General features: G+C 39.4%; 1 protein-coding gene across 1 annotated transcript; it reads right to left on the bottom strand.

Moving 5' to 3' along the window:
* Window positions 1-7493: 7493 nt before the first annotated feature.
* Window positions 7494-11304, bottom strand: LOC129727831 (tudor domain-containing protein 5-like). Its single transcript, XM_055686044.1, has 6 exons — window positions 10981-11304; window positions 10783-10922; window positions 9870-10719; window positions 9686-9808; window positions 8245-8294; window positions 7494-8186 (listed from the first exon to the last, which is right to left on the bottom strand). The coding sequence occupies exons 1-6, from the start codon at window positions 11170-11172 to the stop codon at window positions 7664-7666; spliced, it is 1878 nt and encodes a 625-aa protein (XP_055542019.1). The 5' UTR covers window positions 11173-11304; the 3' UTR covers window positions 7494-7663.
* Window positions 11305-15641: the final 4337 nt, after the last annotated feature.

The following is a 15641-nucleotide window of genomic DNA, read 5'->3' as shown; positions in this document are numbered from 1 at the left end:
TCTTCATTCAAAAAAGAATTATTCCCTATGTGTTGATGTGAAAAAAATGTGCTGTGTCCTGTAGCGGAGACCTGTCAGAATAATTAATAATAATTTAAAACAACAGGTAAATCGCATGAATGGGTATTAAGAACGAACTCAAACATCCATTTTTTATACATTCAGTATACAACAAACCCTTACCATTCATCCCACAGAATTATTTACCTGGAAGTGATGGTGCTACTGAATATAATAACAGTAATAAATAACGTATCCTGTTACCATTTTTGTAGGAAATATCGTTATCCGTTCGTTCAATGAATAATTTTTTGCATCCATTACTTTTATTTCACGTTCAAAAACTTTTTCAGATTTCTACCTATCAATTGTAGCACAACACAAACAAAACCAATGAATACTAGCTTGTAATTCGAGAAAATATGAAGCAACCCTTGAAAAATAGATACTTGTTTTGTTTTATTTGCTTTCAAAAATTTTTTAAGGAGGAAGGCGGGAATCATTTCTGTTGATTAATTTATAATTTGATTTGACGAATATGGTACCTAGGCCACGTTCGAGAACAAAACTTTTACAGTATGCGTAGCAAAATTGCACACACTTTATATACACTTGTTAGCAGCGAATTGCAAAAAAGAAAAAAAAATCTCTGAAATGGTTTTTCTCGAGTTATTCTGTGCTTAGTTATGTGTAGTTGCAAACGATGAGTATACTACATATATGAAGTAAAATTAAAAAGTTCTATTGGAGTGGTTCAATAACAAGAGGACAACTTTGGTGGACCATTGACTTTATCAAAAAACGCAATTGGATAGTGTTTCTCAGAGCAAGGGGAGATCTACACCGACTCTTTAAGCACACGTTACGTCACTACCATAGTTTGAATTGTTGAAATCATAGCAAAAATTAGTTTGTTGTTTTGTTTGCGGTTTTAAATTTTTACTGGATGTTACTATTGTTCTACCGACAGTTGCCTCATGTTTATAGAAAATATCAGGGAAATTTTTTTCAGTGCGCAAACTTCTAGTATATAGCAACCACACAGTACAAGACACAACACTAATCGCTTTTACAAAAAAACGGTTACAATAAACATTAAACAGTTACTTACGTACCTACAGGTTTCGAGCAAAATTGCAAACTTCACTTGTTCCTTCAGTTCGATTCGCCAATTTTCAATTGCATCGCGTGTGGAGATTTTAAATATCAACATTAGGGTACGAACGAATCGTAACTGGTATGATGCAAATAATGACTATACTCCTTGCACGGAATTCGCTCACATCGACTGGCATTGGCAGTTTATTGCGTTGATAGCTTTCGACTCTTAATTTTCGACAATATTTTTAAAATATTGTAACCTTCTTCACATTTACTTGAATATCGATCTTTGATAGACTAAATAGAAAAACCATTTTTTTGTGAGTGTGGTACACCCACAAACGAGTTATCGTATGAAACGATCTTGAAAGATCTTTTGACGACATGTTATGTGAAATAAATGAACGTATAAGTATAATAGGGTACTCCAGTTATTGTCGTGCCAAGCAAAACATTATTCGGGAAGTGAACTGGAACTTGGCTGGTGACAACTAAGCCAGGGGTCAGATAACTGATGTTTTGAAACGCCATTCATGCTAAACCAGTGATAGCAGGGAGCATCACAGCATCAGTAATCAGCTGGTCAATTAAATTCTGTGCAACTGACTAGAATAACCCTGAGCAAGTTGCAAAGATACTACCTTGTTAGAGTAGCATCTTGGCAAGACCACTAAATCGCAACTAATCAATTAACTGCCGGGATAGGGGAAGGTAAGGGTCTCTGCCGATTGATGCGTGTGTTAGTTCTTGTGTGTGTGTCCGTTTGTGTGTGTCCGTTTGTGTATGTGAGTGTGTGTTTGTGCAGATAATAATGTTATAATATTTATATCAATCAAGAATATTTGGATATGATTTTAATACGTATGAAGAGTTACCTGTATGTTTGTTGCTTTTGCCATGATACGTAGTCCTCGTTTATAGGAGTGAAGTCTGGTGCTTTGGTAGTGAGTAGTGCTACTGTTGTGGGCTGTTTGGGGAATCCAACGAGAGTCTAATCATTTATTCGGACTCAACCATTGCATCAAAAATAATGCCTGTGGTTTGGTTGAATCTCTCTCTATCGGTTGCTATGTCTTTCCAGAAGTCTAGTGATAACCCGGATCGGTCTATATTTTGTTGCACGCTAGTTTTCCAAATAAAACAAGGGCGACCGACTTTTTGACGTGGGACTACGTCTTTGTTTACTATACTGGGATGCATTCAGTAAAATTGGAAATGAAACTGGCAAATATTGCGTCAGATTTCAAACGTTAATAACAGCATAACCACATGATGGATAATAATAACCAATATGTTGTTGGAAAGATAAAATGTAGAACAATTTTTTAATATGACACCTACCATTCGATTTCTGAGACTTTTTTACTCAAAATAAGATATAATTTGACTACCACTTTAAGATATTAGCGAATTACCATTAATGCTCAAAAATAATCGATATTATTTTGCTTTGTGAAATATACTAAAACTATGCCAAACCCGGTTTCGTAGAATTCCCGTTTTGAGCTCAGTTTTTGTCCGATTTAAGATCTGTTTTTTTTTTTCAAAAGATGGGTAAAAAGATGCTAACATGTGGACAAACTCTTAGAATTTTGATATTTGGTCCTAAAACAAAATGGTGTCGGAAAAACCTTCAAAATTTCCAGTTTCTCAAAAATTCAAAATGGCGCCATTGTTACCCCTTAACTTGAAATATGTTCAAACTCGGGGAAATTTAGTTTTGCATAAAAATACACAAAAAATTATATATAGAAGCCAAGGCAGAAAAAAAAGTCAATTTTTGTTGCACTGTGTTATTATTCTAAGCTTTACCATAATAAACGTATATTTGCTGTCTTCGTAATACAGCGAATGCAGTTGAAGGCAAATGAAAAAAACAAAAATGGAATTGTTGATTGCTACGATTTTTTGCTGGAACTTGTTAATAATTTTGTTCAACATTTCTTCTTATGTTTGCCAATTAATGAACCTTTGTAAGGGTTTCCATCTTATTTTGAAAGTAAGTCATTATGATAACGTAATTATTATTGAAAAAGGTCATCGCCTGGACTGTAGCAATTATCGAGGCATAGCTCTTCTCAATACCGTGTACAAAATTCTCTCCCGCATCCTGTTCAACAGACTGAGGCCGTTGCAGGAGACCTTTGTTGGCGAGTACCAATGCGGTTTTCGAGGGGGACGCTCCACGACGGACCAAATGTTTACCTTGCGATAAATTCTCGATAAATTTCGAGAATTCAACTTGCAGACGCACCATCTGTTCATAGACTTCAGGGCAGCGTACGATTCAGTTAAGAGAAATGAGTTATGGCAGATTATGATCGAATATGGCTTCCCAACAAAGCTGATTATGCTGATACGTGCCACCCTTGAAGGTTCTACATCAAGGGTCAGGATATCGGAGTCGTTCGTGACGTTAGATGGTTTGAAGCAGGGTGACGGGCTGCCGAACTTATTGTTCAACATCGCATTGGAAGGTGCTATACGGAGGGCTGGTGTGCAGAGAAGCGGCGCCATCATTACGAAGTCGCACATGCTATGCTTCTCGGTTTTGCGGACGATATCGACATCATTGGTATCAACCGTAGAGCTGTGGAAGATGCCTTCGGACCTCTCAGGAGGGAAGCTGCGAGAATAGGGCTTGTCATTAGCTCTGCCAAAACGAAATACATGGTGGCTGGCAGATTGCGTGGTAGTCCGTCGGAGGTGGTGCTAGATGGGGAAACAATTGAAGTAGTCGACGAATTTATTTACCTGGGAACATTAGTGACATGTGACAACGAGGTTAGCCGTGAGATAAAGAGGCGGATAGCAACCGCAAATAGGGCCTTTTACGGATTACGTAACCAGCTAAGGTCCCACAGTTTGCGAATCCGTACTAAACTTGCACTCTATAAAACACTGATTCTTCCGGTGGCTCTCTACGGCCATAAATCATGGACGCTGAAAGAGGCTGATCGGCGAGGTCTTGGTGTTTTTAAGCGTAGGATTTTGCGTTCAATTAAGCGAAGGCTATGTTTAGCAGGAATCCCGATAGAGGTCGTCGACTTCGGAGTAGACCCCGCACTCGTTGGATGTGTGCTGTCGACGAGGATGCACGCGAAATAGGTGTTGGGGGCGATTGGAGGATAGCAGCCCAAGACCGAGGGACATGGCGACGTATTCTGGATTCGGCACTGGATCGATAATCGGTCTGTCGCTTTAAAAGTAAAGTAAGTATTATTGGATTTGGTTTTTGAGGATATAGAGTTAAGATTGACCTCGACGCATTACGAGAAATTCTTGGTTCTTCTTCAACAAGCACGATATGCTTGTGCCTCGTCAAATACATGTTGTTTGTCCAAAAAAATACTACAGGCATAATTTCGCCAAACATAACCGATATTCTTCCGAGTGTTGTTGAATATATTTCAAAAACTGATTTCCAGGGGAGGCTGAAAATAAAAATACGTACAGTCGCTGAGCAAACACATTGATTCTGTTTGCAGACAGTATATTTTGAAACACAAAATCCCCTAATTACAGTGTTTAGTTCCACGTCACCGTTTCATACAACCCTAGGGCTGTATACCTTGTAGTATTTTATTACCTGGCACTCTGTACTTCAGTGCTTTGGTCACTTATTCACCAGGGCCTCTTCTAAGGACATGTCCAAGTAGATTTAGTCTGCAATTCGGATTTTATTGTTTATAGTTTTGCCACCTAGAAAGGTCTTTGCGAGATAATGCGAACGGCTTCTCTGCTCTGTGGTGTTCTCGATTACCTCCGATGTGTTAGTTTGTTTATAATTTTGTATTTTGCTAAGCTTTATCAGAATTGCAAGCATTGTGTTTCCCATTCGCCGCAATTAATTTCTATTTGTCTTCAGTATTGTTGCTGCCTTTATTGAAAATGTAACAACGGGAGAAACTGAAGAGTGGTAGAGCCGTTTTATAGTGTTCCATTCAAGGGGGTGGTCTTTCAGAAGGCTAATAATCTTTTCAACGTCTTTTTCTGAGTTGCACCGGAAATATCGATACAGTCAAAAGCTTGCTTCAGATCTAGGGACACTAAAATGGTGCGTTTCCTTTCCTCCACCTCTCGTCTCATATTCTTCTCAAGACAAAGATCTGAGGCGATTCTCTTTCTTTTAAAAATCATTTGGTACAAAGTGGTAGCTGACGTTTAAGTCTATCCAGGAGTATTTTGATGTATACTGCACACAGGGCGATACAACGGTAGTCTCTCGTCTCCTTCGGGCTAGTCGCATTCGGAATTGGTATTTGCAGAGTATTAGTCCAATCCTTCGGAACTTCGTTAGTGCTGAAAACTTCTTTGATAATACTCGGGAACTGATCAACCAAGTTTTCAGAGTGCCCTGTTTTAGTAAGTTAGTGTGGATTCCATCTATTCCCGGCGCGGTGTTGTTTTCCATGCTTGCCACGATGCGAGATACTTCCATTCTCGTCAGTTCCTGATCAACTTCGTTATTACCGGTTTCGGGTAAAAATAATATGGCAGCCTACCCGAACTCTATGGTAGCTAGGAACTGCTGCACCTTTTTCTCGAAGTGTCTTTGGAATGCCTGCGCTTTTTCCCTGTGAGCTTTCTCGCATTGTTTTTTCAGTGTCGGGTTGGAACGATCATTTATTAGCTGCTGGTGTATTTTCGCGTTGCGTTTACTAGCTGTTACTTAATGGCCTAATAACATTTTTTGGTCCTATGACATAAGTTATGAAGTAGGCGAGGTTAATTCCCTCGTCCAGAAGGGACACGAACTCGCAATCTCCGATGTCCTGTCTTGATGAAGGAAAGTTTTAACCACATCCTCAGCCCGTGCTCACTATTCGTATCCTCGTAAAACCACATACATTGCCTACTTTATAACTTAGCTGTTTCTCTTCTTGAGGTCAGAGGAGAGGTGGGTTTGGGTAGTGCTTTGGTTGCTGCAGAGCAAACATCACTGCGTTCGCTCAATGGAACCATTTATCTCGAAATCTTGTGTATTTAATTTCCTATCTAGCACTTCCTGATATTTTTGCCGGTCTGCTTCGATCTTCAGAGGACCTCTTTTAGTCGAATAGGGCGTGGAAGCGTTTCTGTTCGATATTATTGAGTAATCATTCTTTATTTTGATTATCCCAACAATGACTTTGCGATTGCTAGCTCTATGTGGAGTTGCAAACAATGTAATATTTTTTTAGTTCTACTCCGTTCAAGTCCGATTGCAGGTGTAACAAAATTCATTCCGATTCCCATTCTGTCGTCTTCCGCTATACCGTAAGTGGCGATGTGGGCATTGAAGTCTCCTAGAAGAATTACTCGGTTCCTTTGACTATCAGGTAGTCCTGTTACATACTTTATTACAATCGCAAATTTACCCCTGTCTTCTTGCGTTACCGTTCTTACTTAAGTGGTAATGAACATGTAGGAACTGAGTTTTTTTCTTTAATCGTCAGGGCTACATTTCATACTTCTCTGGGGCGTGAGTTCTTGTTATCGTTCACATTGTACCATATATAATTTTTCGTTTTTAAGGTGCATCCAGACAACATTGTTTCTTGTACCCCAGCTACATTGCATGGGTACATGCAATGGAGGATAAAGGAAATGAAAAAGATTAATAAATAGATAAAATATAATATGTAATATATACCACATACAGTAATACAACTTTGCAATCTATTACATAGAATTAACAGTAGAGAGTCCACTCATAAACGAAAAACAGCCATACTGCCAATTAAGGTATAATATGCTCGTATTCCTTCCAGTTGAAACACTTTAAATTACCTTTTAGTGATAAATGCTGATAAATGCTACAACTTTTTTGCATTCATTATTTGAGAGTTAGAGCTTCCACTAAGTGGCCTGGTCCACGTGTGAGATACCTTCGTCAAAACTAGTTTTTCAAAATTATTATTAAGAAACTCTCACATAGGAGAATGCCAAGATCAGAGTAGGGAAGACTGAAACATAGGTATCTGATGCTCATCATCTCCCTTTGCTCCCATTTGCTCCCATCCCATCCGCTCCATCTCAAAGGATTCTGTAAAGCTATAGGAACCCAAGATAGGAGCTTGAGCAAGCCCAGGGTCAACTACCAAGTCCAGGGACTTGGCTGGTGACAGCTGAGTCACAAACTTCAAAGCATTCGACTCAGTCGGCCTATTCGATTGAAACTCACTCGACTCGAGCACTTTTATGACAGAATTGATCACTTGAGTAAAATGACTCTCGACTGCTAAATTTTGAATGGCTCAAGAGTTTAAAACATTGCACTATAGGGCTGAACCATGGAAAGCTGAGTTACGAGAGCTGAATTTTCATAACTCTCACAAAGGAAAAGTATACGTTGATTTACAGTATATTCATAAAAATTCCTTCGCCAATAAAAGAAGTCTCATGCTGAATAATATTCAGACCTTTTTTTTGTCATTTTTCAATAAACTATCTGTACACAAAACGATAACGAGAAAAACTGTTTCGAAACTTTACATCAAATAGGTTTGAAGCCTATTTCCACTTAGTTAACCAATTCATAAGGGTTGCCTTTTTCCAGTCTAACATAGGATGTCGTTTCTTACTTGTCTGGTTCCATGAATCTCACCTGCTTCCGCTTCGCCTTGTTTGTCACAGATGAAATTCCAGATGAATCTTCACTCGCATTTAGGAAATAAACGGTATTCTGTGACAGGTACGTTTCGCATACTTTGGCAAACGAAAACGTTTGTTGTTGCTGCTGTTGGTTCTCAAAATTGACTTCATCGGAAAAGTTTCGCTCATGTTCCCGGTCAGAACTGTGTGCATCAAATGGTTTAATATACCGCTGAAACATTCGCTGCTGTTGTTGGCTCTCAAAGTCGGTTTCCTCGGAAAAGTTCCGCTCACATTCCTGGTTAGAGCTATGTGTTTCGAATGGTTTAATGTCCTGTTGAATTATCAACTTCGATGAGATGTTGAATGTCTTTTGCACAATGTGCCGCGTGTAGTCGGAGTTTGTGCGCAGTGATTGTGTGTAATAGTGATCAAAATTGAATCCTTCGGATTGAAATTCTCCAAGCTCCAACAAGGCAGGATATTTTGCATTTTCAATGTCTTCAAAACTGAGAATTTGGAGAAATATTACTCATAAAGGAATGGTATGTGACCTAGCATAATTACCGGGGAAACAATTCGCAGTACGACTTGATGCGATTACGGAACTCTTCTGTCTGAAATTAATGAAGAAAACAATTCATGAAATGCAAAGTTGAACTGTAAATATAGGAATGAATCAATCTATCGTTTCTATTTTTAACATATAACAAGAAATAACACTAAAGTCGCTTTTGACGCGGGGGATACGTGCCGCGTAAAAAAACCGCGTAAATTCCGGAATCCGCGTAAAAAAACCGCGTAAATTCCGGAATCCGCGTAAAAAAAACCGCGTAAATTCCGGAATCCGCGTGAAAAAAACCATCGTTAATTTTGCATTCCGAGTGAGGGGGAAATACCGCGTAAATTCCGGAATCCGCATAAAAAAACCGCGTGAATTCCGGAATCCGCGTAAAAAAACCGCATAAATTCCGGAATCCGCGTAAAAAAACGCGTAAAAAAGCGACCTTGGTGTATATCAGTCTCAATTTTTTTTGGTTTTTTTTACTGATATTGTGAGGCGCCCTCATTCTGCGCACTTCGTACAAAAATGTTGATGCCGTTTATTTAAAAAGAAACATAAAAAGAAAATTGACAGTTAATATATAAGAAATCACTTTCAAACATCATTTTTGGAAATCTGATTTTAATTGAATTAAATATTCTAATTCGAGGGCTGCGCAGAATTGGGGCGCGTCACAGTAACTCAATAAAGACGCAAAGCAGTCATTTAACTAATTTGAAACTGTTTTTTTTTTCAAGGCAGTGAATTAAGAAAATTGATCAATCAAGTAATAATCAGTAAAAATTTACTGATTCTTGTTTGATTGATAAATTCTGGGGTTATTCTCTGGTCCTTTCGCATATTCAATACCATTGTCGAATCAACCACAAATAAAAACATAAATTAAGAAAAAAAACTACGACCTGCGGTTATGATTTAAGCCAACAATATCTTTTTATTCTTAATTCAAACTACATTCACACTACTTTGGTATATTAATAGCGATATATGACGTTATTAGCGTATTTGGTTCGCTTAAAAAAATAAGACCACATTAAATTTGTGGATTTTATAAAATGTTGTCAACCAGGCATACGTAGACGCTTGAAAGCTTTATAGTTGTAGCATCTCTGGTAATTGGAATCTAAATAAATCATGTTTGAGACGTTGAAGATAACACAGATACTCCAACAAAAACAAAACAGTTTAAACATACCTGCTACTTGTGTACCTATTATGTTAATAATACCAGACATATGGACCATACTATATTCAATTTCTTTCAAATACTGCCAAAGCATTTACCAAATACACATCCTTTTTGCTTCCGATCATTATCTTGTCATTAGATGTATATCATAATTACGTAAGGGCTAAACATACAAGCATAAACGGTAGATAAAACTTAATAACTACCTTCTAAACATACAATCACTGAGGTTAAATTCGCAGTCTTCAACTTACGCTTTTATCTTTGTAATGCAAATCGTCCTCCCAAATAGCGTGTCCTTTCACGAAAAGTTGCTGATTAACAACGATATCTTGTGGCCCAGAAGTATCAATCAGAACCACATCGACCACATTCGTCTGTTAAAAAGGACTGATTATTAGAAAATCGTCAGTTGAATGCTTCCTTTAAAAAACTTACCTTTCTATCAACGTCCACAATGTATGCATATAAAATTTTCTCGTACACAAGCGACAGCAGCGACCAGGAGGCATCTCGAGACCATCTATGATTAACCGGTTTGACATAGGCGAGAGAAGCACGCATAGCTTGTGCTGGGAGACTGGCGAAGCACTTGGCCATGTATTTAATATCTTTCAACTCAAGCTCTGCCACAGTTCCATAGTCAATGTAAAATAACTTCACATGATTATGTGCATATTCGCTTACGATCCTTGCTCGATGCCACAAACCGAGAAACTTTGCCACACAGTACATACCGACCACGACATTAGATGGCTGCATTCGCCACTCCTCCCGTTGAAGATGTGTATAAAATGTTTCAATATCGTTCATCAGCTCGTCAATCTTTTCCACACAACCGCCCATATGGAACCAGAACCGGTTGGGATTGTGCACTTCAGTTGCAAATATTTGTAAAGACTGCTTTGGAACAACTGAATCCGGGATTTTGGGTTCCGCGATAACATCGCCTAAACTCATGGCGTCTTTTGGAATTTCTAATGAGTTTATTATCTGTAATCCATGCCCATCTGGAATAGCATCGTTTTTCTGATGTTTCTTTTGAGTAAACTCTCGAACAATTTTAGCTGGTGAGTTACAGACTAGTTCCAGTTTCTTCTCATTCGTCATCTTAAAAACAGGCGCGCTGTCCGAGCTGTCCGATCCGCTATTTCCATTATTTGTATCACAATAATCATACTCTCTATTGGATACTTTACGAGATTGATCAATTTGAATGTTTTCTCTTCTAGCAAAATTTGAAAATCCATTGCTGTAATTACTGCTGTTATTGTAACTCTTCCGAGGTCTATAATAAAAGTTGCAAAAAAAATTAGCTTCAAATGTCTAAAAATCCTTCTTGCTTACTTACTGATAATTGGTGTTCGGGTAGCTCTGCCTGGGTCGTCGTTTTCCATTAAAGTTTTTGCCGCTTTCAACAAGTTTTCGAATGTGTTTGTTGCTATCAGTCAGGACGGGTTGTACGAGTGCGGTCGGGCCATTCCCAATTACCTGCAAATTGTTCATTTTTTTTTTCTAAACGCCGCGATAATCACAAATATAAGCTCACCTTAACCGTGTCTTTAAGAGTATGCAGGAACTGGTCAACTGAACGGAATCCTAACCGTTGATAAGGCAGGTCAAAACCTTCCATCTTTTTGAAATCGTTTGCTAGATCTTTAGCAGTTAAGCCATTTGTTGCACCTGATATCGCAAGCGACCTGATTAGCTGCTTAATTTCTTCCATAGAACTTCCATCCATCGTTATCCGTAGCGTGTAATTCAATTTTAATCGTCAATGATTTAAAACTCTTTGTACGTACTTAAAATCCTCGTGCAACAATGTTATTTGACTCCTTTCGCGGAGTCTTGAGTCCACTGGCACTGTGAGAAATGTTCAATGTTCGAAAAAAGTTTGACAGCTTATATACAATCGATCAGGCTTGACCTAAAAATAGGTAATAAATTGTCAGGTATTTTTAAGTGCATGGTAAAACCAATGGATAATCCCGTATGGTTTTTTGTAGACGATACGAGGCGTGGTTTCGCTTCTCTTTGTGTTTTCTTTCATTTCTCTTGCTAGTTTGTTGTATATTAGGTATTGTGTTAATTATGTGTTTCGGGCCATTTTTGTGAAGCGAATTTCACTAAACGATAGCCCTGGGAATTTTATTAAAACCTCAGAATATAATAAAGTGTTTTATTGCATGCAAGTGTTGGCTTGTAGGCCATGAAAATGAATGACAATCTAAGGTAACGTTTGCTTTTAAAAATTTAATGCTTGTAGAAGCCACCTTTCATTTTTATTACAAACTACCACAAGATTGATGCTGCTCATATTCATCAACAATGTTGCTGCCAACATAATTAGGATTTTTCAGTCACAGCATTAACCAGTCACACACTTCGTAATAGTGCGTATTGGTATATTTCCGATTAGGCTGATACAAATTTCGAATTCTTTTTATGTCCAAGGTTATCAAAGTTAGCAGAGGGGGTGGCAAAAAATAAATAGCACCGAGACGAAAGAAAAGAAATATCTTTGATCAAAGTTTGTGTGCAAGTTATGACGTTTGTAACTTGCACTCAAATAAATGTTGAAAAATAACACTTTATTATTATTATTATTTATTTCGTTTGGCTTTCGACACTCGCTGTCACCTGACTTGTTTGTTGCTAAATTAAGCTTAAGCATTTAGGGATCATTCAAATAATACATAACGCTCTAGGGGGTGGGGGGGTATTCAGCGGAGCGTTATATTGCATGTGGCAAACATGTAAAATTGCGTTACATGGGGGTGGGTGGGTATTGAAAATTGCCAAATTCCGCGTTATGTAATATTTGAATGGTTCCTTATGCTGTCGGAAAACCAATGAAATAAAAAAAAAAGGTTTGAGCTTTTTTTTCTTTTCCTTGCAATATTCAAGATTTTCGAAGGGGGGGGGGGGTTTACATAAAATGAAAATAAAATTTTTAACGGCCTTAATCGGTACAAAATAAAATACACGTCACGGAATTCAAAAACATTTATAGAAAGATTAGCAACGACTCTGGATAGCATTAAATGAAAAACAATGGCCGACAAAATGTTATTACTATTTCCCGTATGTTATTGAGCGCAAAACTAACTTCTAGTTACTGTTACATAACCTACCGGTAATCTTGAGAGCTTTAGAAAAGTTGTTGGAGAATAACCTCCGATCGTAGTAACTCACAATCATTACTGCGATGTTCTGGTTATCCTTAGTAACCGTTATTTACTTGTAATAAGCAGCAGCAATAAATTTTCATTCTTTGTTCAGACTTCAACCAGTTCACAAGTATTTCAATTCCACTCTACAAGTGGTTATGGGCCCAGGGTTTGGCCAAGCCTGAAAATTTGAAGAATTTTTCTGAAGAAGTAATCAAGGTTTACGAAGCCATGATCCCGAGAGATGTAACGGTGTATGTCCAAAGCAGCGGTGATGGAACCAGACGGCGTACCAATTCTGGCACCGGTGTTGAAAGCGAAATGAATGACCGTACGGGGGCGTCTAACGTCGGCGCAGGTGGAGATGGCCTGCGGACCGGAGGAGTTATATGTGCCTTTGGAAATTCTGTAAACCTCTCAAACATGGAGAAGCTGCGCGGGCGAGAAAATTATGCATCGTGGGCTTTCTCAATGAAAATGACGCTGATAAGGGAAGGTACGTGGCGAGCAGTGAAACCACTAGAAGGCCAGGTGGTCGATCCGGATATGAGTGACCGAGCACTGGCCGCAATTTGCCTGAGCGTGGAGAAGAATAACTTCAGCCTGGTAAAGAATATTGTAACAGCAAAAGGAGCGTGGGATACGCTTCAAAAGACGTTCCAAGACGATGGACTGATTCGGCGTTTTGGACTGTTGGACAAGTTGACGTCGGTAAAATTGGAGGAAAGATGTTCCGTTGAAGACTATGTCGACGAGTTGGTAACAACGTCTCAAAGCCTGAGCGAAATAGGATTCAAAGTAAATGATCAGTGGTTGGCGTCGTTACTATTAAAAGGTCTTCCGGAGTACTACAACCCAATGATCATGGGTTTGCAAGCTTCTGGCATCAAGTTAACAGCTGACACTGTGAAAGCTAAAATACTTCAAGACGTGAAATGGCCGTTGAAAAGTTCTAGAACAGAGGGTGCGTTGTACACCAAGCAGAATCAAAAACCAAAACACGCCAAGACTGTGAAGAAGATCGGAAACTGCTTTAACTGCAATAAACCTGGACATTTTGCAGCTAATTGTCCGCAGAAGCAATCAACGAAAAACAAAAGTAAGGCGCTTCGTGCGATGTGGCTGTTGGCAGACGAAAAGAAGACGAATGGTATTTTGATTCAGCTGCGAGTAGTCATATGACCAGAAATGACGATGGTTTCAACAAACAAGAAGTTTCGGTGAGTTCAATCGACACGGCGAACAGTCAGTCAATGAAATCAGTTGCAAAAGGATTCGTCGAACTAGATCTCAAAGAAGGCAGTATCAATGTTCAGGATGTGTTGCTTGTTCCTGATTTGGCAACCAGTTTGTTGTCAATCAGCAAGATTTGCAAGAAAGGATTGACGGTTGTGTTCACTGCAACGAAATGTGAAGTCCTGGATAAAGACGGCGACATTATTGCATTAGGAGCGGAAGAAGATGGGCTGTATCAGCTGAACCTGAGGAAGACAGAGAAGTCGTTTTTGACAATTGATTCCGATATTTGGCACAAGCGATTGGGACACATAAACCAGCAGAGTATGAAGAAACTCTTGTCGATGGCGGATGGAATCGTCATGAAAAAAGGAAGCTTTTCAAAAGTGTATGGATTGTCTGCAAGGTAAGCACGCCCGAGACGTTTTCCATGCTAGTTCTACGAGAGCGGAAGGTTTACTTGACCTGGTACATACAGACGTTTGCGGTCCGGTTGAGGTTCCGTCGCTTGGAGGAAGTCGATTCTTTATTACATTTATCGATGATGCAAGTCGAAAAGTATTCGTGTACTGTTTGCAAGGCAAAGATCAAGTTGCAGAGGTATATGAGCGGTTCAAATCACTCGTTGAGCGGCAAACTGACAGGAAACTAAAAGTACTTCGTACGGACAATGGGACCGAATACGTAAATTCCAAAATGCGAAAAAGCATGCTGCAAAATGGTATCGTGCATCAAACCAGTTGTCCGTATACACCAGAACAGAATGGAGTAGCAGAGCGGATGAACCGCACATTAGTGGAAAAGGCCAGATGTATGCTGAACGATGCACAGTTGCCAAAGAAGTTTTGGGCGGAAGCAATTTCTACGGCAGCGTATCTAGTAAACCGCAGTCCGTCTAGAGCGCTCGACATGGTCACACCCGAGGAAGCATGGACAAATCGAAAACCAAATTTACAGCATTTAAAGATATTTGGATCTCTAGCAATGTTCCATGTACCCATGTACCGAAGCAGAAGAGAAGAAAGTTCGATGTGAAGTCCAAGGAAGGCATTTTTATCGGGTACGCAGAGAATTCAAAGGGATTTCGCATTTTTAATCCTGAATCCGGCAACGTAATTATCAGTCGAGATATGGTGATTCTGGATGAAGGACGACCAGTGAATATCCCGAAGATTGAGCAACCAGGTTCTGTCGAGTTCATGGAGCTGTGTACTTGGTACGAAACAAATGATGACGTTGTGGAAAATGAAAATCCACCGACGGCTCGAGAAGAAGAATTTAAGCAGCCTGACCATGATGTACCGGATCAGGCCAACAAACAAGATGAATCCCAAAACAATGAAGCACCTTGTCCTGCGCTCCCGCCGCAATTTACAAGACCAGCTTACCAGCAGCAAGGGTTGAGGCGCAGCGGTCGGGAGTGCGTATTTCCAGGCAAGTACTCTGATTTCGCATGTTTCAGTTCAACTAGTGTCCAGAATTTTTCCGAACAGTTTGGCCATGTCGACTTTGATAATAATGTCAATAATGATGCTGGCAATGGCGATGGCGATCCGATGAGTTACACTGAGGCACTGAAGCGGGCGGTCCATCATCATTGAACTAAGGCGATGCAGGAAGAATTTCGTGCACTAGAAGAGAACGAGACATGGGTCCTGACTGATCTACCACGTGGACGGAAAGCGATCCGCAACAAATGGGTTTTCAAGACCAAACGAGGTGTTGATGGTAAAGTCGAAAGATACAAGGCTCGGTTAGCCATAAAAGGATGTTCCCAGCGAGCTGGCATCGACTACAATGAAGT

The sequence above is a fragment of the Wyeomyia smithii genome, chromosome 3 (assembly GCF_029784165.1).
Source record: "Wyeomyia smithii strain HCP4-BCI-WySm-NY-G18 chromosome 3, ASM2978416v1, whole genome shotgun sequence".
In the NCBI taxonomy this organism is placed as follows: Eukaryota; Metazoa; Arthropoda; class Insecta; order Diptera; family Culicidae; genus Wyeomyia; species Wyeomyia smithii.
The sequence above is the reverse complement of the archived record's forward strand: the minus strand, read 5'-3'. Positions and strand labels throughout refer to the sequence as shown.